Source organism: Camellia sinensis, chromosome 4, assembly GCF_055761805.1.
Source record: "Camellia sinensis isolate YWXY chromosome 4, ASM5576180v1, whole genome shotgun sequence".
NCBI lineage: Eukaryota > Viridiplantae > Streptophyta > Magnoliopsida > Ericales > Theaceae > Camellia > Camellia sinensis.
The window spans coordinates 52,351,790-52,376,666 of NC_138964.1; the positions used below are offsets into that span (position 1 = coordinate 52,351,790).

A 24,877-nucleotide genomic window follows, 5' to 3' on the forward strand; every position below is an offset into this window, starting at 1 on the left:
ACCCACCGGACTAACACTTCACACAAAACTAGTAGTTTCACCAAGTCAAACCACCTTCTGATTTACTTTAATCGAGATAAACGAACCGAATTAAGTTTGAACTAAGCAAACTGGAAACCTTTGCCTTCGACCGAGCTAAGTCTTCGGGGCTAAGCCAGCTTTCCTAGTTTTTAAACCGAACTAAGAAAGCTGCCCCTATAGGTTTGACCGAGGTAACAAAACCCGTAGTTCAAACCGTATAAAACCAATCCCACACACAAACCGATCTATCGAACCCCTTGCTCAATCCGAGCTACCAAGCACTTTGCTGAACCGAGATAAACCCTGTAGCATCCCCCATAGGCCGAAGTAGGACTTCTTTATCTTTACTTTGATTTTGTAGCACGGTCAACGATCTGTGCTTAACACCTTTGTTTTCCACTTTGCAGACTTAGGTTGCCCAGGCACTCCTCTGCGCGCTCAACCGAGCTACTGAGCACCGTTTTCCGACCGAACTAATTTATTTATAACTTAAAAATAAATGGGGAAGTATAGGTTTTTGGTAGAAACCCCTGGAGGCCTAGTCGAATTCCGTAAGGATTACAACATTCTCGACGACGTACAACTTGTCTTAGCCAAAAAAGATGTCACACCATGGGGGAATGAGGGCTTCGTACCTTTTACCCTTCTTTCAATAATAGAAACCGGACTAAGATTTCCAGTCCAGCCATTAATTTGTGAATTCCTTAGACAAACACGACTATGCCCAACCCAGCTTTCCACCAATTCATACCGTATAATAATGGGAATAGCCGAATTAAATCGCCAAGCCGATCTTAACCTCGGTCTAGCCGAAATATTCCACCAATATTCCTTAGGATCAAAAGAAGATGGGTGGGTCTACTATTTAAGAATACGCCGTCACCGAGAGAAGATAATAAAACATACACCGGATAAAGACTTAAACGATGACGATTTTTTCTGGGTGTCTGGGAACTTTGAGGATCATCAAGCCCAGATTCCTGGCCGACGTATAAACTGGAAAAAAGGAATCCCCGGTATAACTTACTTCGGCTATATGCATGCTTTTGTTTTACTTCGGTTTCTGGTTTCATAACTAATCTAACAGTTGTATTCTTTTTGCAGACACAGCTCATCTTGCATCCTTGTACAGTTACCCCAACCTGAACACACTCCGTGCCACACTACGTGTTGAAGAAAGGAGTTGGGCTAAGATGTTAAATTTTGAGCCGACCTACAGACACAGCGGTCGCCGAAAAGCCAGAGTGACCGATTTCCTTCTTGAAGATGCACCAGAACTGGACCCGACCTTGCCCCAAATCAACCTCGTCTCACTGACTGCCGAACAAGAAATGGCAAAAAGGAGCAGAGTAAGGGCGCTTCTAACCGAAACTAACAGACCCGAGGTACCACAAACCGGTCAGTCGACTGAGACCGTGGTAGCCCTTCCATCCCAGCAGCCATCCTCATCTCGGGCGAACAAGCGTGCCCGGACTAGCCAAACCGAGCAACGACTTGTTGATGAGGATGAGACCATTCTTCCGCCCAGCCCTCAACCAAGCCTTTAACCGGAGTACTCTGACCGAGCTGACTCCTCCAAATGGGCTCCAAGTCTTACCTTTCAAAATCGAGATATTCAGGAAACTGACTCGGTTGTTGCTGAGAAGGATCACTTGATGGCTTTCAATCTAGCCAAGAGTGTTTGCCTTCCAAAAGACATGGAGCACCACAACAAACAACTAAACATCGAGCTGAAGGCCATCCGGTCATCAACAAAATCAATGATCCTGGTAAGTGGCTCTCCCTTTTCTTTGTCTAACTTTTCCCAACTGTCAGTCCGGCTAAAGAGAGTCACTACTCTTTTGCAGGCCATTCAGAAGAACAACATTGCACATAAGAAAGTGCTGGAGCTCCGCAAGACTACCAGGCAGGCCATGGCAGATGCCGAGGCAAAGACAGCCGAGCTGGAGCAAGCCAAGAAGCAGATAGCCGAGCTACAGTCCGAGAACGGTCGCTTGACCGGACTTGTTAGCTCGGCTGAAGCAGAAAAACAAAAAATTGCAGCAACGGTGAAAGACAAATACTTGCGCGAGTTGGCCAAACTTGAAGGCAAAAAGAAAGCCGAAATAGCTGAGCTTGAGAAGAAGCTGGAGGAAGCTGAAAGCCGAGGTTTCAAAGAAGGTGAAGCCTTGTATATCCAGCAGTGCGAAGCTGCGAAGGACCTTTTCTTCAAATGTGGCTGGAGGGGTGTTGTGGAGCAGCTCGGTAGTGGTCCTAACACCGAGGTCTACAATGCTCCACAGTATTTTATACCGGACTCACTGGCGGAGTATGCTGCCGATCTCCAGAAGCAATTTCTTGAGGAGTCTGATGATGAAGAAAATGAGCAAACTGAAACTCCGGTTGTCAACGAGCAAACAAATGATCAATCAGCTCGATTGGAGCTAACGGCGAAAGACTTCACAACCGAAACCGTGCTTTCAATAGAGACCGGGCTTCAAACTGAGACTGCTTTAACCTCTGACACCGGTGTTCCTATTGATGTTGACGCCGATCTGGAGAATGTTTTCAACTGATTCTGTAATTTTTCTTTTTCTTTTGTTTGCTTTGACTTGTAACCGAGCTAGGAGCCCCTCCCATGTAATCTTTCTGAACTAGATCAATGGAAATCATTTTTTCTTGTTCCAACTGTTATTCCGGTTTTAGCTAGTCAATCTGACTACGCTTACTAGCCAACCACTCTTTAGCCGACATAATTATTTCGGCTGAAGAGTACAAAGTGTTGGTTTAATTCTGCCAACCGCTAAGTTGGTTTAGTCCAGCTAACCACTCTTTAGCCGATTGTACTTACTTCGGCTAAAGAGTACAAAGAGTTGGTTTAATCCAGCCAACCTCTAAGTTGGTTTTTCCAGCCAACTTAGAATAAAATGTTTGGTTGTTTCGACCAAACGGCCTGCAGCCTGGATCCTTATCCTGGGCTTAGGAAGGGTGTTGGTTTAATCCAGCCAACCTCTAAGTTGGTTTTTCCTGCCAACCTTTAGATTGGTTTTTCCAGCCAACCTAAAGTAAAGTTGTTTGGTTATTCCGACCAAACGTCCTGCAGCCTGGATCCTTATCCTGGGCTTAGAAGGGGTGTTGGTTTTTCCAGCCAACCTTTAGATTGGTTTTTCCAGCCAACCTAAAGTAAAGTTGTTTGGTTATCCCGGCCAAACGTCCTGCACCCTGGATCTTTATCCTGGGCTTAGGAGGGGTGTTGGTTTAATCCAGCCAACCTCTAAGTTGGTTTTTCCTGCCAACTTAGAATAAAATGTTTACAATGTTTCTAACTTGCTAAAACTTTCTTTTACAGAAAATAACTATGCTAAAAAGAACTGACTTTATTTTATTGATGAGAAGAAAAAAATTTACACCAATTTTTAAAAGAAAAAGCTAAAAATAAAATAATTTGAGATTGACAGTATTCCACGGCCTGGGAATTGTCTTGCCGTCCTCGTCTTCTAAGTGATATGCCCCTTTGCCTGCTAATCCAACCACTTTGTAAGGTCCTTCCCAATTAGGCCCTAACTTGCCATTTCCGGGCACCAAGGTGTTTCCCATCACTTTGCGCAGTACCCAATCTCCAACCTTGAATTGTCTTGGATGAACTGTTTTATTGTATTTCCTGGATAACTCTTGTTGATACGAGGCAATGTGAACCAGTGCTCTTTCTCTTCTTTCCTCCGCAAGGTCGAGTTCCAAAGTTATGGCTTCGCCATTTAAGTCAGGATCAAAATTTTTGCTTCGAATTGTGGGGAGACCAACTTCCAGTGGGATCACTGCTTCCATGCCATAAGCTAAGGAGAATGGTGTTTCTCTAGTTGATCGTCGTGGTGTGGTACGGTAAGCCCATAAAACATGAGGGAGTTCCTCCGCCCACTTGCCTTTGGCTTTTTCTAACCGTTTCTTCAGTCCATCAAATACTACCTTGTTTGATGCTTCTGCCTGACCATTTGCTTGGGGATATGCCGGCGTAGAATTGTAGAACTCTATCTTGTACTCTTCACAAAAGCCTCTGAAGATTCTGCCGTCGAACTGAATGTCGTTGTCTGAGATTAGGGCTTTTGGTATGCCAAACCGAGTGATGATATTCTGCCAGACGAACTTCTTCACATCTTTTTCTTTGATTGATGCCAATGCTTCTGCTTCCACCCACTTTGTGAAGTAGTCTGTTGCTGCGAGAAAGAACTTCCTGTTTCCGGATGCTGTTGGAAGTGGTCCTACTATGTCCAAGCCCCACATTGCGAAAGGCCATGGGCTAGTCAATGGTAGGAGTTCTCTAGCTGGTTGATGTATTTGGTGTGCGAATTTTTGGCATTTCTCGCACTTCTTCACATATTTCTCCGAGTCTGCTTGCATGTATGGCCACCAGTATCCTTGCGAAATGGCCCTGTAAGCTAGCGATCTTCCACCTTGATGGCTTCCGCACACCCCTTCATGTATTTCGAACAAGAATGCTTCCACTTTGCTGGGATGAACACACTTTAGGTAAGGTCCTGAGAATGACTTTTTCTATAATGCCAAAGATGGGGAGAGCCAAAATCGCTGCGACTTCGCTCTTATTTTGTTGGCTTCTTTTTTCTCTTCTGGTAAGATGCCGTCTTTTAAGAACAGGATGATGGGATCCATCCAAGAGGGGCCTAGTTCTGCGCAACATACCTCTTCTGCTTCGGGGTCTTCAATGCTTGGTCTAGGTAGGTAGTCGATCAGTAGTGGATGAGGGATGGAGGTATCTGCCATTGAGGCGAAGCCTGCTAGTTCGTCTGCTCTGCTGTTTTCCTCCCTGCCAATTTGTTCTATTCTTACTACTTCGAATTTCTTGATCTCTATTCTGACCAATTCTTGGTACTTGGCCATCCTGTCATCCTTTGCTTCATAGTCACCAGAAATTTGGTTTACCACTAGCTGTGAGTCGCTGTAGACCATTAGTTCGATGGCCTTTATGTAGAATGCTGATTTGAGGCCTGCAAGAAACGCTTCATACTGTGCTTCGTTGTTTGATGCTGGGAAGCCAAGGTTGATTTCCTGCTCCACTACTAGGCCGTCTGGAGAGATGAGGACTATGCCGAGCCCTGCTCCATGCCGGTTGGATGCTCTATCCATGAAGAGCTTCCACATCTCTCCAACGAACAACTTCCAGCAAGTGGAGGGATCAGAAGATGCCTTGGGGTCTTCCATGTTGTTGGTGTCCTCTTCAAGGTTCATGCTTGCTGTCTGTCCCTTGCTATCTAATTATTCCAAGTCTTTATTTGTTGGTGAGTCTTGACTTGGTGTAGCATGGTTTGCCTCTTCCTTCCTTGCTTTGCTTTGATCTGTCTTGGCGTCTGACTGAGTATCCTATACTAGGGGTTGCGCTATTCCTGCGTCAACTTCTATCCCTAGTTTGGCCGTTTCAGTAAGATCGACTGGGCAGATGTGATAACTTCCTGGTGTGAATTCTGCGACAAAATCCACCAATGCTTGAGCTTTTATTGCGGTCCTGGGTTGGAACTTGATGTCGTATTGCCCCAACTCTACTGCCCACTTCAGAATTCGCCCAGAAAAGTTCGCTCTCTCAAACAAAGCTTTTAGTGGAAAGGCTGTGAGGACGACTATGGTGTGGGTGTGAAAGTAGTGTGACAGCTTCCTTGAGGCCATCATCAAGGCCAACGCCAATTTTTCCAGCGGCAAGTACCTTGTTTCGGCGCCCAGTAATGTCTTGCTGACATAATAGATGGGCAGATATTGGATTCCTTCTGCACGGACCAACACTGCGCTAATTGCGTGCTGGGAGACTGCCAGGTATAGGAAGAGTTCTTCTCCAGGTACTGGGGTGACAAGTAGTGGTGGGGAAGACATGTATTCTTTTAAGCTTTCCAAGGCGTGGTCGCATTCTTCGTCCCACTCAAACTTGGCCTTCAAGGCATGAAAAAATGGTCGTAGTCTATCTAACGACCGGCTTATGAACCGATTGAGCGCAGCTGCTATGCCGGTGAGATGCTGCACTTCCTTTACCGAGTTTGGTCTCTCCAAATCCTGGATTGCTTTGATCTGAGAGGGGTTTGCCTCTATACCCCAGTTGGTCACAAGGAAGCCCAGGAATTTGCCGGATCCTACTCCGAACGCACACTTGGACGCATTGAGGCGCAGCTTGTGCTTCTTCAGGATCTCAAACATCTCGCCTAGGTCCTTGAGATGGTCATTCTCATCCTTGCTCTTGACCACCATGTCGTCGATGTAAGCCTCCATTGTTCTGTCTAACAATGGTTCAAACATCTTGGTGACCATCCGTTGGAATGTTGCCCTTGCGTTCTTTAGGCCAAAGGGCATGACCTTGTAACAGTATAGTCCTCTTGGAGTTGTAAAGGATGTGACCTCCTGGTCTGGTTCATGCATGGCGATCTGATGGTAGCCTCTATATGCATCCAGAAAGCTAAGTTGGTTGTGCCACGCCGTCAGGTCTACCAGTTGATCTATCTGTGGTAGAGGAAAGCTGTCTTTTGGGCACGCCTTATTGACTGTTTTATAGTCGACACAGACACGCCACTTGCCATTCTTCTTTGGCACTACGACTGTGTTGGAGATCCATCTTGGGTAGTGCACTTCTCTAATTGCTCCTGCTTCCAGCAGGTGTCCTACTTCTTCTGCCACTATCTCGGCATGATGGAGTGCCGATCTACGGGTGCGTTGAATGATTGGTCTGGCGGATGGGTGGACATTGAGTTGGTGACAGACGAAGTTGGGATCAATGCCTGGCATGTCGTACAGTGTCCAAGCAAACACTTCGATATTGGAGGTCAAAAATTCCAAGACCTCTAATCTCTCAATGCTGGACAATGATGAACCGAGAAAAAAGAACTTATTCGGGTTCTCTTCATCTATTCTCACCTCTACCAAGTCTTCCACTGCTTTCTGATTAGCCGCTTTGCCTACATCTGCGAACAGTTCATTACTCTCAGGTTCTTCCACCGAATGAACATATCCTTTGGCAGCGCGGCTGCCGTTTACCGTGACAAAGCATTGCTTGGATATAATCTGATCTCCGTAGACCTCTTCAATTACACCGGTGTCGTTGGGGAACCGCATTACTTGGTGGTAGGATGACGCCACCGATCGCATGGCATGCAGCCATGTTCTGCCCAAGATGATGTTGTAAGTGGAGGGGACCTTCAATACCCAGAACTCCACTTGTTTCGTCATGCTTCCTGCTCTGACTGGAAGAATTACTTTGCCGACGGGCCATTCTGGCATGGAGTTGAATCCAATTAGGGGAGATACGGCAGGCGCCTAGTCTTTGTCCTGTAGCTTCAATTGTTTAAATGTTTCGTAATACATGATTTCACATGAACTACCCTGGTCAATCAGGATCCGCTTGACGTCAAAATCCTTGACTCAGAGAGTGATGACCAGGGCATCATTGTGAGGGCAATATATCCGTTCTAAGTCTTTATCCGACAAAGACATGACATTTGTGGCCTCTGTCTTCCCCTTCTTGGTGGCAGGTTGGGTACTTAGCACCTTTCTCAAGTGTTCAGCCTTTTTGATTGATCCCTTGAGCTCGTATGCACGCTCAGGTTCAAAGACTCCATGTATCACATTGATAGTGCCTTGAGGTGGGGCATCGATTGGCATCCCGTTGGGGTTATTATGGTCCTGGGGAGCTGGCTGCGTCCCTCCTTCAATGTATTTATCCAAGTGACCTACTGCCACCAACTCCTCCAGGTGCTGTTTCAATGGCATGCAATTCTCAGTGTGGTGCCCCTTTTCTTTATGGAAGGTGCACCGCGATCTTTCGTCGTAGTCTTTCTGTGCTTCTCCTAGCTTAGCTGGCCATTTGACGAAAGGCTCATCGCGTATTTCGCTCAAAATTCAATAGATCGGTTTCTTGAATACTGTGGTTATGGTCGTGCGGACCCTCAACCATCTTTTATCCTGGTCCTCTCCGTTGTCTCGTCTGCCACGTCCGTTTCTGTTAGGTCGATCTACCGTGTTGATCTTTGCTGAGGTCTTCTTTTCTGGCACTGTGGTCGCGCCAGATTTTGCTTTGGCACGTGCGCCATCCTCTTCTACCCTGATGTGCTGATGCACTCTTTCCATCAAGGCTTCCATGGTGAGGGGCGGTGTCATGGTGATTGAGTCCCTTAGTCTGTTCCCGACTGGAAGTCCTCTTTTGTACTGTGCAATGGCGAGATTGGTGGGGCAGTTCCCAATCTGATTGAAGGTCTCCCAATAGCGACTATTATAGGATCTTAGGGTCTCTTTGTCGCTCATGTCGATGGAGAGCAGCTGGTCGATCTCCACCGGGGTTTTAGTGTTTGTTCGGAACCTTGTTACGAACGCCTCCGCCAGTTGCGCCCAAGAGGCTATGCTGCCTTCTGGAAGTTTTTTGAACCAAGTCAAGCCTAGGTCGCCAAGGCTAGATGGGAAGAGTATGCACATCAAGGCCTCATTTCGCCTGTATACAGCCATGACCTGGCGAAAGTGGCTCAAGTGTGAGTAGGGGTCCATCTTCCCTTCATATGTAGTGAATTTGGGCTGAAGGAAGCCTGATGGTAGGGGCGCGTTTTCAATTGCCGGAACGAAAGGTGAGGTTTGCAGCCTTGCTAGTGCCTTGTCCGTTGGTTCGTAGGCAAGGTGCGGTATTGGCATTCCAACCTCGACGCTTCCATGCGTCCGAGGAGCCAACCGCTGTAAGGCAGAAACTCTGTGTGGATCCCGTGCCCTGGCATCCTCCTTGCATCGTGCCTTTTCTTCGAGAACGGTTCGTAAGTCGGATGATCTGGGTAACTCCGTCTGTCTAGATCTGGTTTGGTGCGTATGTGAGGGCCAATACGTGCTTCCTTCAGTGTACGATCTTTGAGATCTCGTCCTCTCAGACCTGGAGTGACGAGTTCTGGAAGACCTGGATTGAGTATCGCCTGTTCTGAGGCTTCGGCTCTCTCCTTGCGAGGGTGTGGTATTCCTACTACGATTTTCTGAGTGGCGAGGGGGCGTCTTGTTTTTGCGCCCCTCTCCTGTCGCCACTTCTTTTCTCTTCATCTGGCGTTTCAAGGCCTCCATGTCTGCCGCCATCTTCCTTCATCTTGCTCCTTCACACGGTCTTCCAGAGCTTGAGGATCAATCCTCTGCCTTTGCCTGTCAGGACTTTGCGAACGAGAGTGACGGGGGCTGTTAGTCCGTCTCCCCCTAGTATCCCTCCTTGTGTTATGTCGTTGGGGCTCCAAATCTGCCATGGGAGGGATAGAAGGTAGTCCTTCACGCCTTGCACCCCCATCTGGTCTTTGCCCGTCGATGGCGGACTGCGGTAAATCTTCATTGTGCGCCATTGTTTCTAAAGAGGAGAAGCTTAATCAAGAAGTTTTGTTCTTGTCTCAATTCCCACAGACGGCGCCAATTGTACGGGAAAGAAATAAACCTTCTCGTATTATCCTGTTGATCAAGTCTGCGCTCCTCCGTACGTCGTCACTTTATCACCTGAAAACACAAACGTGAGCTAGCCGGCGGGTGTGTGCAGGAAACCTCTCCGATGCCTAAGTCAGCACAATAGACAAGTAGACAAAAGCTCTGTGTATTCGGGAAGCAAAATTGTGTTACCTCTTCGCAGGTGATATTTGTGAGCTTTATAGGTTTCGTGTGGCACAATCCTAGTAGGACTTTTACTTCTCCATGTAGAGTCCTCCTAGGATTTAACCTCTTGAAGGATAATCTTTATCCTCCAACACCCCCCTCACTGCTTAAACCAAGTGAGATGGTTCTTCTATGGCCGGGCTACCACGACCGAAGTAAAATGACCATGCTATGCTAGCAACCACATGGCTGAGACTCAACTAGCCTGGTCTTTTACTCCGCAGTTTGTACCTCGGTTTCCCTGCCGAGACCGAGCTAAATTAAGAGTGAGGCTTGCTATGTCTACATCATGCCTTGGTTCCAAATAGTGCGGCCGAGCTAACCACGCCTATGGTAACCGAGATACCTACGCAAGATTATGACCGAGTTAACTTTGTGCGACGATCGAGCTTACCTCGGGACCGGCGTAACTTCAAGATTCTCCTAGACCGGTCTAACTCTATGGCCCTTTTACTCAGCCCTTTGTATTGCGGTCCAAAACGGCCCATTTACCCAGCTCGGCCCAATTTTCCATACAAATTACCCTCACACTTCCCATTATTATTTCTAAAATAATTAAATAAATAAATCAGCCAATAGGTTTTTTTAATATATTTTATAAATTGAAAGTTCAATAATTTTAGAATGAGAGTTTGGAGCTCTTAGGAGGTTTCTCATTAGAAGCCCTCCTTTTCTTATATAATATATAGATATAAATATTTATATTTGTTTTAGATATTTTTTTAATATACAAATTATTTTTTTTAGATTTTTTATAAAAATAATTTAACAATCCCATCACTAACTATAGTGTATGGGAAAAGTTAAAAATGGTGCTGCAATAACAATGAGAGAAATCAAAAAGGTTTATGGGTTGGGAGAAGTCAATAAATGCTGAGGCTATTTATTTTTTTAAATCAAAAAATTAGAAAATTAGGATTAGGATATTGGAGCTCCACAAAGCTTGTGGGTTAAAAACCCCCTTTTGCTTAATATATAGACTAACTTATCACCCGTGCTATGCACAGAATAATTATAAATGTTTATATTTGTTTTAGATTTTTTTTAATATATAAATTATGTTTTTTAAGATTTTTTATAAAAATAATTTAACAATCTTATCACTAACCATAGTATATAAGAGATGTTGAGAAAGGTACTGCAGTAACTATGAATGGATTGTATCTATAATTATTTATATGAGGGATTTGAAATGCTGATCAGGGGATTTTGACCAAATCAATAAATGCAGGAATGTGAAAAGACATGTGGATTGAAAAAAGTTAATAAATGCTAATTAGGAAATTTTGACCAAATCAATAAATGTTGAGATTTTTTTTTTAAATCAAAAAATTAGGAAATTTAAATTGGAATATTGGAGCTCCCACAAGTCTTGGGGTTAGAAACCCCATTTTTCTTAATATATACTAGCATATCACCCGTGCTATACACAGATTGTGTTTACAATTATCTATATATGTGAATTGTGATTTTTAAATATTTTTTTTTGTTTTAAATGTCTTTTTTTTTCTTTTTTATATTATATTAAAGTTTAATATTTTGATAATAATCATATGTGTCGGACTTTTCAAGGAATTAAATGTCTTTTTTTTATTATATTATATTAAAGTTTAATATTTTGATAATAATCATATGTGTTGGACTTTTTAAGAAATTTTTTTATGCTTGTTCTTAATACATTAAAGTGTTATTATGAGGGATAATAATCATGTGTTGGGACTTTTCAAGGAATTCAAGTGTTAGATTTCAAAGAATTTTTTTTTATGCTTGTTCTTAATGCATTAAAGTTTTATTATGAGGGTTAGACTTGGGAGTTGGGAGAAGTTAATAAACGCTAAGATTTTTTTTTTAAAATAAAAAAATTAGGAAATTTAGATTGGGAGATTGGAGCTCTCACAAAGCTTGGGGTTAAAAACCCCTTTTTGCTTAATATATAGTATAGATATAAATAGATAGATAGATAGATAGATAGATAGATATAGATATAGATTATCTTAGTGGGATTTTATAAATTTTTTAAAAAAAATATTATAAATATGTTGAAATAATTCAATATTTTGTCTTGATACATGAAATTTATAAGTTAATTTTTATGTTTATAACTTTTTAAATTATTAGTTTAAAAAATTTAAAAATATATATATATATAGTATAATTTTGATAATTTGTAATTAAAAAAAAAGTTAAACCTAATTAAATGAGGTTACATGAGTTAAGATATAATTGTTTTTGTTATGAAAATATACAAATTTAAAAGTTAGAATTAAGATAAATATACAATTTTATTATTAAATGTGAAGTGAAGTGATATTTAACAATAATTGATATGATATTTCTGTTACTAATCCAATAATTTAAGTTACATTTCTTTTGGTTTTAATTTATAACTAAAAATACAATATGAATATAATACACTTAGGTTTCTAATCTTTAAGAATAAGAAGGTTTTAGAATATTTCCAACCTTTCATCATTTTCTTTTAATTTTTTTTAATCTGATTGGATTTTAAATTTAAATAAAAAATTTAATTTGATATGAATTACTTTAACTTTTTCATTAAATTTTATTAATTTTTAAAAGAACTTTCATTCTTATCCCAATTTTTTTTTTCCATCAATTTTGATAGAAAAAACAAAAATTTCCAACGCTTCATCTTTTTAAATTTTTATCAAATTATAATTTGATTAAAAAAATATTAAGGGTTGAAAATTCTGTAAATTAGAATTATAGTGAAATAATATCTTGAAATAATGAAAGTTTAAGTATGTGGTTGGTTGAAATGTATAATTTGATTAATTCTATTCTCTTATTTGTATAAAAATTGATATTTATGACCACATCATTATAAGTCGGATTATGAAAAAAAATATTTGTAAATATCCTACCTATTAAAAAAAGAAAAAAATAAAAGAAAACGAAAAAAAAAGTGTAACTTTTGGATATGTGTTTATCAATTTTATTTTGTGGACATAAACAACTGATGTTTCAATTTAAAAAATTCAGAAGTATAAAAAAAAAATTGATTGTGTTTTTTGGGGATAAAAGAAGCTAGCTAACTCCTCTGTATACTATTTTAAGATAGACTATTTTAATTACATACACAAATAGAAATTAGTTTTAGAGATTATCCTTATATATTATGTAACGCCCACAAAATACAGTATAAGACAACCATTCATATGATCCATAAACATAGAAGAAATTTTATATTTTCATTCATCCGAGTCTTCCTTACAAAAGATATTACATGTAGAAACAAAATAAATGCCCTATGGGCTTACACCTTTCCAAGTTACCACTTGGTTACAACAAAAGAAGAGTTCTAACTCTATACATAAAAAGCCCTCGGCTTGAATTTACGTGTAACGTCAAAAAAAAAAAAAAAAACAAAACGGAGTCTTTAACTCCTAAACCTCCCAAGCTAAGGCCTTAGAGGTGGCATGTCACCTGTACCTGAAAAATGGTGCCCCAAATAGGAATGGCAACTGGGCGGGGCGAGGCCGGGGATCACCCTCCTCGTCCCCGATCCCCGAAACTACAAAAATTCCCGTCCCCGGCCCCAATCCCCGATCTCCGACGGGGAACCCATCACTCCCCCCACCCCCGCCCCCAACAGGGATTGGGTTTCCCCGACCCCAGAAAATCCCTGTACTCATCATCAACAACATCATTCAGCAACATCGTCAAAAAAAAAATTCATCAACAAAGACATCAATGGCAGCAACATCATAAAAAATAAAAAAAAATTCATCAACAACATCATCAACTTATCAAGGCAGCAACATCATCAACAAAAAAAAAATAAATAAAAAATAAAAAAAAAGATAGAGACAGATCTGGTGAAGGAGGACGCAATCGACGGTGGCGGAGAAGGGATCTTCTCAGATCTACCGTGGCAGAGAGAGGGGGAGGCAAGAGGCGACAGAGCCGACGGAGGAGGAGGCCGCAAGAGACGACGGAGGAGGAGGCCAGCTGTCACGACCCGAACCCGCCCCCATGGGTTAAGGACGTAACCGGCCAGTAATCCTAAGATTACCTACGGCCTCAATCCAAAACAGACTTAAGACATCAGAGTAAAGGGGGCCAAAAGGGAAGCAAAATTTTAAAACTTTGTCCATAGAGCCGTGCTTATATGCACATCAACAAACCATACTCAATTACGTTAATAACCCACATCAAAAGCACTGTCTCACGAAATTCATTACAGACAGGATCATCCAAAAACGAGTCAACCTATGACAGACTATTCACAGATATACATAAAGTCCTTGCCGGCAAGACAAAACATAAGTACATAACAAAAGGGCAAGGATGGTCTCATGCACGAGGCACAAGGCTGACTCTCCCAAAACTCAGGTTGTCCCTAGCAGGCTTCACTGGGGCTGGGTTTGTGCTTCTCTTGGCTCACCTACAAACACATGAATGAGTGTGAGCGATAGCCTAGTGAATAATATCAAGTATGACAGTTACATAACAATATGTAGAACAACATGCTCCAAACGGCCTTGGGCCCAATTCATGCTTCTAATTAGTAAAAATATTTGATTATACGAAATGCAAATCAAGTAACTGTAGTTCCAACATTCTGGCCTTCGGCCCATTCAGGTTTCCATTCATGGAAAAACGGCCTTCGGCCCATTCACTTATGCCGAAACGGCCTTCGGCCCATTCATTTCTGTCAAAATGGCCTTCGGCCCATTCATTTATGTCAAAACAGCCTTTGGCCCACTCGTTCATGTCAAACGGCCTTCGGCCTACTCATTCATGTCAAAACGGCCTTCGGCCCACTCACATGTGTCAAAACGACCTTTGGTCCATTCATTTACATCAGGACGACCTTTGGTCCATTCATTCACATCAAAACGACCTTCGGTCCATTCATTCACATCAAAACGACCTTCGGTCCATTCATTTATATCAAAACGACCTTTGGTCCATTCATTCACATCAAAATGACCTTCGGTCCATTCATTTATATCAAAACGACCTTTGGTCCATTCATTCATTCCTGTCAGACTTTTGTCCGCAATCCCAATTAACAACTCATAAAGTTTATAAGGGAATAAACAATTGGACATTGACAAGCTTTCGAATATTGATATTACTCACAGTGATCGGCTTGTGGATTCGCCCTGGAGCTTGACCCTACACATTCCATGCACACAAAAGGGTCATTAACAATTCAATCCGTCCCTTAATTCACATATTCCTCGTTAGGCTTTATTCTTATCTCATTAACTCATTTATAATGTTTAACACACGCCTAAGAGTGATTACAAGTGAAAGAGAACGGAAAACGAAACACAGAACGCATGAACAAAATTCCAGAAATTAGGGTCCCCGCTCGAGCGTGTACTTACCCGCTCGAGCGGACCCTTAAGGCCTGCAAAAGTACTGGTTGCATGAAAAATGCGCTCGAGCGTGTAATAGAGTGCTCGAGCTGAAGGCCTATCTACAAAACTCCACGCACGAGCGTGAGGTTCCCCGCTCGAGCGGACATCCAACTCTGCAAAAGTGCTGGGAGCACGATTTTCCCGCTCGAGCGATCAAAATTCTGGGTTTCCCAAATTGTGTTCTTGAGCTCCAAATCGGTTTTCCAGCTACATTACTTGCATGCAATGGCTCAAATTACACATTTACACATGCTAACATGCTACTAATACAAGATTACAACATCAGGAAGCTCAATTTCATGATTTATCTACATGCATGTCCCAAAATATCTCAAACCCACCATCAACATGCTCCAATTCAAACATTCAAGACTTATACTCCCATGATTTGTACATGCATGTGGGAGATGCTCATCATTCTCAACTTAGATGGTACAAATGGTGATTACAACATGAGCTTTAACCAAAACTCTACATGAATCATGTGTTTCAAGCTCAAATATGCAGATTCAAAGTAACTCCTTACATGCATGAGTTCCAAGACTTCAAACTCAACAAAAATCAACTTATTACATGCCCTTTAACATTCTTTCAACTTTGAACTTACAAATTACAAACAAGAGTCCATGAATTCACTTACCTAAGAGCTTCAATTCTTCCAATCTATGGTCCAATTTGAGTTGGACTTCAAAATTCCAAGCCCTCAAGAGCAAACACAGATTTTTCTCTCTTCTCTCTCTCTAATGGCCGGCTCTCTCCTTTCCTTAGAGTGTATATCAGCCAAAATGAGGCTTAAGGGAGAGAAACGAGGGTGTAGTTGACCCTTAATAAGCACCCACTCAACATTATATTATTATAAAACAATTGGGCACTTAAATTATCAATTTAATCAGTTTAAATTGACCAGGATCAATTTTCAATTAAATTTCACCGTAGGCTCTAAAAATTATGCCAATCACAGTGGCGTAATCAATTTCGGGTTCTGCGGCCGATAAGGCCCTCAATTTAATTCCCGAAGCGGATTATCCAAACAGATATTCCTACGGTGAACAGATAAAATTCCAAAATCGCATATATTCACATAATGGCATACAAAAATCATGTCAAAACATATAATCACATACGTATTAGGGACCAATTAGCATATTACGGGACAGGGGTGTTACACCAGCCCACGAGAGGTGACGGAGGAGGACGCCGTGAGTAGCAACAGCGGAGGAGGGAGATCGGCTGAAGATAATGGAGGAGGAGGGAGATCGGTCGGAGGAGAAGGGAGATCGGACGACGCCATGAGTAGCAGCACTGCGCGTAGAGGGAGAGAGAGAGAGAGAGAGAGAGAATATTAGAATGTGAATGACTAGAGAGCAGACTCGAGAGAGAGAGGCTCTGAGAATATTAGAATGTGAATGACTAGAGAGCAGACTCAAAACATATATACCTCTTAGGAATATTCGGGGAATATTCGGGGCAATTGTTGGGGATAATTTGGGCCGGGGTCGGGGCCGGGGCTGGGAAATCTATCCCCATCCTCGGCCCGAAAATTATCGGGGATTCAATTTTCAATACCATCCCCGGCCCTATGGAGATAATTTTCGGGAAAAATCCATTCTAATCGGGGTCAGGGGATGGGGTCCTCGTCGGGCCGGTTTCAAATTGCCATCTCTAGCCCCAAGTAGGGTGAGCTAAAGCCCAGTAGAGATATGCTAAATAGTATATGAGAAATAACTAAAACATCAGCATCCGATAAATGTTTAACACGAGTAAACCATCTACATCACCTCCGTAATCAACCAACGTTTATATCATAATCAATCCACCTCCCATTATTTATCCAATTCAATTCATTGACATAGTTCAATATTATCCAAACAGTTTAAAATGAGACTACAACTCATATATCAACACTTCAATAACAAGCATCATTCAACACTTCTATTTTCTTGCCATTTTACGGAACTACGTCCGAGGGAACTAGCACCCAAATATATATAAGATTTCGGGACTTTCACTCTGGACACTCCGGCCAACTTAAATATCCATGGAGTCCATCCCCTATCTCCCCCAAACAATGGAGTACATCTCCTATCTCCTCCCAAACAATATACATATACAATGTATTTAAACAGGTTGTCATATACAATGACCAATTCAATTAAATATACAATGTTTTCATCCAACCGTCATATTCAATGGCATAATCCAATTGATTAGTTTCAATTTACCTAATCATCATGCAGTTTCTACAACAATCATGGCTATCCTCCACCGATAGCCCAAGACAGATATATCTAAACAGATAAATAAATTTATCAAACAGATAAATAACTCTTGTCAACAGGTAATTTGTCATATTTTCCATAGGTGAGCGATTATCAATCCAACTACACCATTTAATCACAATTTCCTCCAATTTCATGATTCTCAAACCGATTTCATATTTCCACATCATTTTCATTATTTATGTAAATAACTTTTATAATTCAAATTAGGGCATTTTACCCATTTTCTCAAATATTGCTCCCAAGGTCAAATCTCACCCCTTTACACACAAACAATTCCATTTTCAAGGCCTCATATACAAATGGAACCCAACAATAGGAAACCCCCTTTTTAAACATTCAAACTCAAACCCTAACTTTACCCACAATTCCCAAATCTTACCATTTATACAAAATGACTAATATTGATGTTAAAGCTCATAAAAATGAGTAGATTATCCCTACCTCAAATGGAGAGCTCAATGGAGAAGAAGAGGAAGAACACAAGATGCTCCAAATCCAAACTTTTTCGGATCAAAAGATAGCCCACGCGATGCTCTACCCTTTTTACAAAGGAAGTAGGGTAGAGACACTCTAGATCAAGTGTATTTGTAGAGATAAGGGGTATTTTAGAGAGAGAGGCAGTCGATCCAGGGTTTTGGAAGAAGAAGAGCATCAAAAATGGAGGATTTCACCTCTACTGCGAATTGATATGCACGAGGCTCGCTCGAGCGAAGGAGTTGTCGCTCAAGCAACCAGACACAAAAGAACGTTGCTCGAGCGCAAGAAGCGTCGCTCGAGCGAACAATGCAAAGCTTCAGGTCTGCAACACAGAAGCACGCTTGAGCGCAAGAGAAACAAATAACACAGGGCTCGCTTGAGCGCAAGAAAGCTCGCTCGAGCGAAGAATACCAACTTTCAGGTCTTACATAGACGCAGACGCACACTCGAGCGCAAGAGTTCTCGCTCGAGCGAAGAGACACACCACGCAAGGCTCGCTCGAGCGCAAGGAAGCTCGCTCGGGCAGAAGCTGCGTCTGAAAAGAAACCTGAGAACCCACAATACTCGTTCGAGCGAAGAAGCAAATACCCAGGGCTCGCTTGAGCGCAAAAAGCCTTGCTCGAGCGAAGAAGCCAAAACCTGAGCAGCAACTATTTGTTTCAACTTACAACCAACCTGTTCCAAACTTAACCAACGCATCCCATAACTCAAATACAAGGAATTAAAGGATGTAAACCAGATATAGACAACAACAAACAACCACAGAACCCGAGTCCAGAATTCAATAAATAACAGGAAAAAATCAGGATCGCTATATATTATGTTATTATATACAAATATAGTTGTAACAAATTAATTAATATATATGAAAAATTATACTAAACTTTCATTTTCAATTAATTGAATTATGATTAACAAACTAACAAATAGCAATAATGGTATGATATGATAGAAAGAGGATAAAAATAAAAAAACACTATGATATTTAAAAGTTTTAAATTTACCTAGTTATACAAAAATCTAATGGTATAGCACATTATTGAATTCCCACTAATTTTTCACATTTTCTATAAAATAAAATGACAATAAACAAAATAAAATTGATACCCATTTTTTTTACTTCAATTTTATGGTTTTCATTGAAAAAATAAAATCCGATCAAAATTCTTACCACAGAATGGGCATAGATACTTCGATTGCAACCATCATCACCAATAATTATTCTCTACCATCTAAACCTGTAAAAAAACACATAAATCTCACTAAAACCAAAACCAAAACAAAACTAACAATAGAGAAAGAAAATCACATAGGAAAAAAATAAAATTAAAAAATAAATAAATTTATGGAGTGGCAGGATATTACCCCCAACAATTGAGATCTCGCCCTGCCAAATTTGTTAGCTCCTCTGCCAGTGCCCGCGAAGTCTAGGAGTTGGGATGACTAATCAGATTATTCTTTAAATAAGACTTGAAAATTAATTAATTTGTCACATTAAGTGATTTAAAATTTTAATAGATATGTATAAAAAAAATTGATAATTATATTATTAAATCATAATTCAAATTTAAATATTGTCATATCTTTTTGAGATCCATATCTAAATTCTTATCTTCTTTATTTTTGTATGGTTTCTATTTATTTTTTTTCAATTTATTTAAGATGAAGTTATGGGTTTCTATTTGTTTTTAATTATTATTATTTAGGTAAATTATGCTATGAGTTAGATATGTGATAGACATGTGAGTTTTATTGATTTAAAAAATGATGGTGTGAGATATTTTCAAATTAGATTTGTTTAGGTAGATTTTAAAGATTTTTAAAATTTGAAATTGGATATTGAGAGGCAAAAGAAAGATTTTAATTGAACAAATAAAAATCATATTTATTAATTTTATCTGTCTGTATATCTGAATTTTAATTTTTTTTTTGGTTATGTTATAATATAATATATAAGATATAGATATTATCTAATAAGAAATGCAAGTTTTAATATATTTTTTTTTTGAAAATTGATGAGAGAGATTAGGATTGAGAGACTATGAAATGTTTTTGTTATCTTTCCATTTGAAATTTATACATTAAGGGATAATTATTGTTTCTAAAATAATTAAATAGGTATGAGAGAAGTTGAAAATGATGTGTATAAGAGAAGTCTAAAAGGTTTGAGAGAAGTCAGTAAGTGCTGAAATTTTTTTTAAATTCAAAAATTAAGAAATAAGATGAAGATATTGGAACTCTCAAAAGTCTTTTGGGCCAAAAACCCCTTTTCTCTCATCTAATATATAGATTTAACCCATAGGTGACGTGTCATAAAATAGAGGATCCGGGGATTGGCAGAAAACACATTCTAACCACATTGTTTTGGTTGTAAGATTAACGAAACAATGTTAACGGAGCACAAACAAAATTTTCTCCACCTGTCCTCTCTTTCCCTTCCCTCTCACTCAAATCATTTTTGATCAAAATCATTCTGCCAAAATTTATCTATTCCCTCTCTTCTCTAGTTTGGGATCAAAATCACTCATCTTTTGAGTAATCTCTCTTGCCTCTCAACTAAAATTCAAGCACTTATGAAGCAGGGGCGGTATGTGTATAGGTATTGATACGATAGGGTCTTTTGGGAAGGAAAAAAAAGAGTCAATTTTTAGCTTTTTACTCATTTTGGATCATACCATCTCTCACATTTTTTACCTACAAAAAGACAAAATAGACTAAAAGAGCCAAAAAGCCAGCTTTTTACCAACTTTCCAAAATACCACAAAATGAATATATCGGTATGATAAAATTTAAAAAATAAGATATAAGTACGGTTTGGTACGTTTGTAAAAAAGATATTTATTTTTAATTTAAAGTAACGTAAAAATTAATAAAATTGTTTGATTTGTCAAGATCTAACCTACAATCAATATTTAATGTTAAAAGTAAAAGTATAAACTAAAATTAAATGTTGGCTTGGTATTGCACAGATAGAATTTTTTTTTTGAACATATGGGGTTTGGTTTGTGTATTTCAATAGATAGAAAAAAATTAAAAAAAATTTGAACAAATAGAATTTTGATAGATAAAATTCAGGAAAAAAATTAAACAGATAATAAAATTTGGACAGATATTTGGATAAATAAGAAAAAAAATTGAAGAGATAGTCAAAACAATTGAATAAATATATATAAATTTAAATAGATAGTCAAAAAAAATTAAACAGATAAAAAAACTCAATAGATAAATTAAGGGATAAAATTGAAAACAAAATGTCTTCTAACAATAAAAGGATTTCTCACCAAATTATTTCACAAAAAGTTGATTTCAGCATGGAGATTTGGGAAATAGATAACAAACAAAAGTTTTAAAAATAAATAAAAATAAAAAACACAACGCATAAAGCCAGCTTTGGGGTTGGGAAGTGAGATTTTAGCTTAATTTAGGATAAATTTTAAAAAAAGATAAAATAGGTTAAAATAATTAATAAGACAAAATGTCCCATTAAATTTATAATTATTTTACTTTTTCTCTCACAAATATCACATCCAACTATAAAAAAATCCAATCATCTTCCCAAATATAAAAATTTTAGCATACTAAAATAACCTAATAAAATAGCAACTTTTACACGTATTTTTTCTCAACTATCTATTAACATTCTATTATGAAAAAGAAGAAAAAGAAATAACACATGAATTTTACACGTATATATCTTTCCTCTCACAAATTTTTCATAAGATATGAAAAATATGTATATATCTCCTACATATATGTAAAATAAATTAGCTCCTAATTGAGCATTTTAATCATAAAATTAGTAAGTCACATGTTACTTTTCTATTCTGTTAATAGAATGTCAACAATAGGGGTTGGATTGAAATAAATCAAAAAAATTAATAGCAAAAATAATAATTACCCACAAGTAAGGGATAAAGTGTAATTTGTCCAATATTTAACTTTATCTAGCTTTTTAAGTTAGCATTATTCCATATTTTCTCTCATTCATAGAGAGAGAAAGAAACAAAAACAAAAACAAAACAAAACAAAAATGAAGAGAGAAGAGAGAAAGAGGAGTTTTCAGTTTCACTTTGTTATTTTTGGTGCTCTCTCTCTCTCTCTCCAAAGTAAACTTTTCCAATTTTTTTTTTTTTCCAGAGTCTGTAGTCATATATTCCATTTTGTTTGTAATCTCATTTGAGAACAGAGAGGAAGTAGAATTGGTAGATGAAGCTGATGAAGACGACAATAATGATAATGAAGTGGTGAAGTTGAATTCTATTTGTAATCGCTGGTGGAGAGCGAAGTAAGAAACTGGTTCCTTCTTCTCTTCCAATTCAAGTTCCCTAAGTGGTATAGCAGCTAGAAATCTCTTCATGAACTCTCTGCAACACTCTTTGCCACTGCAAATTTCGTCCTCACTTGCCTGATCGGAACTGACCCCTTCTTTCTCTACATTCTTGTATATCAAAGCCGAGTCATCAAACCTCAAAATGTATGCTTGGTTGCAACCCTCAAAGAGCTGCTCACCAAATGTGCCAATGATGTAGTAAGCGTTGACGTCCACTTTCAACACGAAGAAATGATCATTCCAGCTTACTATGTAAATCCTAGGCATGTCATTGTCACCCTCTGCGTTCTTCTTGATCTCATCCCATATCTGATCAAAAGACATGACTTCTTTCAGTGTATCGAACTTTTCCGGGCCGAAGAATCCAATAAAGGACTTCTTATGCAAGACCGATATTGGCAGAGTCCGGCTTGTAGGATGGTCTGGATGTCAAAATGCTTGTCGGGGAATTGGTTTATCAAGTTTTGATTGTCATAGAGCTTTCTCCATTTAGAGGAGCCTTCGACTATGAGCCTGTCGAATTGGGCCCTCGTTGGTGTGTTGTCTTGGTTGGATTGAAGCCAATTGGTAATGACTGCAGCCAGTGCTGTACATGTGCTTTCTCCGGCAGCTTTGTCGCTGCGTTGGTCGAAGGAAGCGAAGAAGACATTGGCTTTGAGCTTTGCTTGGCCATCTCTGCTGACTAGCTCATTTACTTCCCAATGACCAGTGGTGCTAGGTTCCGTTTGGTCACGAGCAGGTTCATTGACATCCAATTTTTGCAAAAAAAAAAAAAATAGTTATGAAGAAAGGTTAGATTACAATTTTCAGCCTCACTAGTAGCAAAATATGTATTGATGTTGACAATCCAGTTATATATTAGTTGATATCGGACAATAAAAGTAAATATATTGAAATTTTAAAATCCCGATACATATTAGTTCGTATGTTATGTATGGGGCACTATTTAAAATCCTGCAAAAGACCCCCCTAACCCATGTTGGAATAGTAGCCCAAACACAAGCTTATACGAACTTTATGTATGGGTGTCACGACCCAAACCCGGCCCTATGGGTTTAGCACCGTAACCGGCCAGTAATCCGAGATTACTGAAGGCCTGTTTAACAGTAATACAGTAAAACAGAGTACAGGGCCTGGCGGAAGCCAAAACAGTAAATAAACAATGTCCAATGAGCTGTGACAGTCTGTATGCAAAAAAGACTTTTCATACATATATATATTCAGTACAGAAAAGTATACACAATATATACAATCATTCCGGATAGGGACTCAATCCCTTATATAACAGTACAGTACAGTGCTATCAGTCTATACAGTTTACAAAACAGGTACAGAGACAGAAGGGGGAATAAAAGACCCCTAAGCCATAGCATGGTAGGCTCGGAACCTCGCAGTGAGGCACAGTAGTTGGCTTGACAAAACTGGAGTTTACCCCGACGCTTCTAGCCGCGTTCTGGTGCCTGTACACCTACATATATATATGAGCAGTGAGCTAAAGCGCAGTGAATAACACAGTGTGTAAAGGGGTTAAGAATGAATGTCCTTGCAGTAATGAAAACAGTTCATTGTTTCAGTATATCAGTCATTCAGTCATATGTGGTACATCCCTTAGCATAGTAGTACAGTAAACAGTAGGTCTTAAAAGACTGAACAGTAAATGATGGCTATCAGTCAGTAAATAGTAGTGGTTTCAACGAGGGAACCGACAGAGATCTCTGTGACAGTAACAGTAAACAGTAGGTGCTAAGGATGCCACAATACAGTTCAGAATATAGGACATACATTCAATTAGTTAACAGTAATCAGTTCAGAAAGCAGTACAGTTCAATTGTTCAGAAAATAATCATTTTTGAACATATCTTTACACAGTTGTTACTCACAGAGTTCTGGGCTACAGTAAAGCTAGAGCGTGTCCCCAATCGCCAACCCTACACAATTTACAGATTGAACACACACTAAGCTACACAGTTGGGAAAGATAAAAACTTAACCCCTAATTTGCCTCGGTGTGTTCTACATCTATATCCTCAACAAGATGTCTTAAATTAGGCCTAAGAATGCCTAGGATGGGATGAGAATGCAAAGATGTGATCAGAAAATAGTTTCAGAATTTCAGGAAAACAGAGTCCCGCTCGAGCTCAGGTTTCCCCGCTCGAGTGGACATGCAACAAAGGTACACGCTCGAGCGTCAAATCCCTTGCTCGAGCGTACTGTAAAAGCACTGGATGGGTGAAATCTCCGCTCGACGGACGCCCGACGCCCGCTCGAGCGTGAGACACATGACTCCGCTCGAGCGTCCAATTCTCTGCTCGAGCGGACTGTAAAATAGTGCAAAGATACTGGATGCTCGGATTCCCCGCTCGAGCGCCACTTTCCCCGCTCGAGCGGGAGTGCAAAATCTGGAAAACCCAGATTGCACCTTCAAGCCAAAAACCAAGTTTAAATGCATCAAAACCGATCCTCTTGGGCTGAATTTCTAGAAAACACTTGTAAACATATAGAATGACATGATTCAAAGCTCAATTTGAGAAATCAAGGCCCAAGGGTAGTTTAAACAAACCCAATTTCAAACCAATTTCATGAACAAGGAGAACATGCAAACATGCATGGATTAAAACCATTTCAAAGCTTCAATTTGATGCTCTAAGGAGCCAATTGTTCCAAAAACAAGATGAAAACATGGTCCTAAGCATTAACATGGACATGCATGCAAAAATCCATGAAGAACAACCTCAAAAATGCAAGAGTATGCCA

At 39.7% G+C, this 24,877-nt stretch overlaps 1 protein-coding gene across 1 annotated transcript; it reads right to left on the reverse strand.

Moving 5' to 3' along the window:
- Positions 1-20,484: 20,484 nt before the first annotated feature.
- On the reverse strand, positions 20,485-22,448 carry LOC145823756 (uncharacterized). Its single transcript, XM_082923277.1, has 2 exons — positions 21,979-22,448; positions 20,485-20,488 (listed from the first exon to the last, which is right to left on the reverse strand). The coding sequence occupies exons 1-2, from the start codon at positions 22,446-22,448 to the stop codon at positions 20,485-20,487; spliced, it is 474 nt and encodes a 157-aa protein (XP_082779403.1).
- Between the last annotated feature and the right edge of the window lie 2,429 nt (positions 22,449-24,877).

Bases quoted from the DNA above. Each gene is read 5' to 3' on its own strand.
- LOC145823756 (XM_082923277.1), bottom strand. From the start codon at position 22,448: ATGTCTTTTGATCAGATATGGGATGAGATCAAGAAGAACGCAGAGGGT.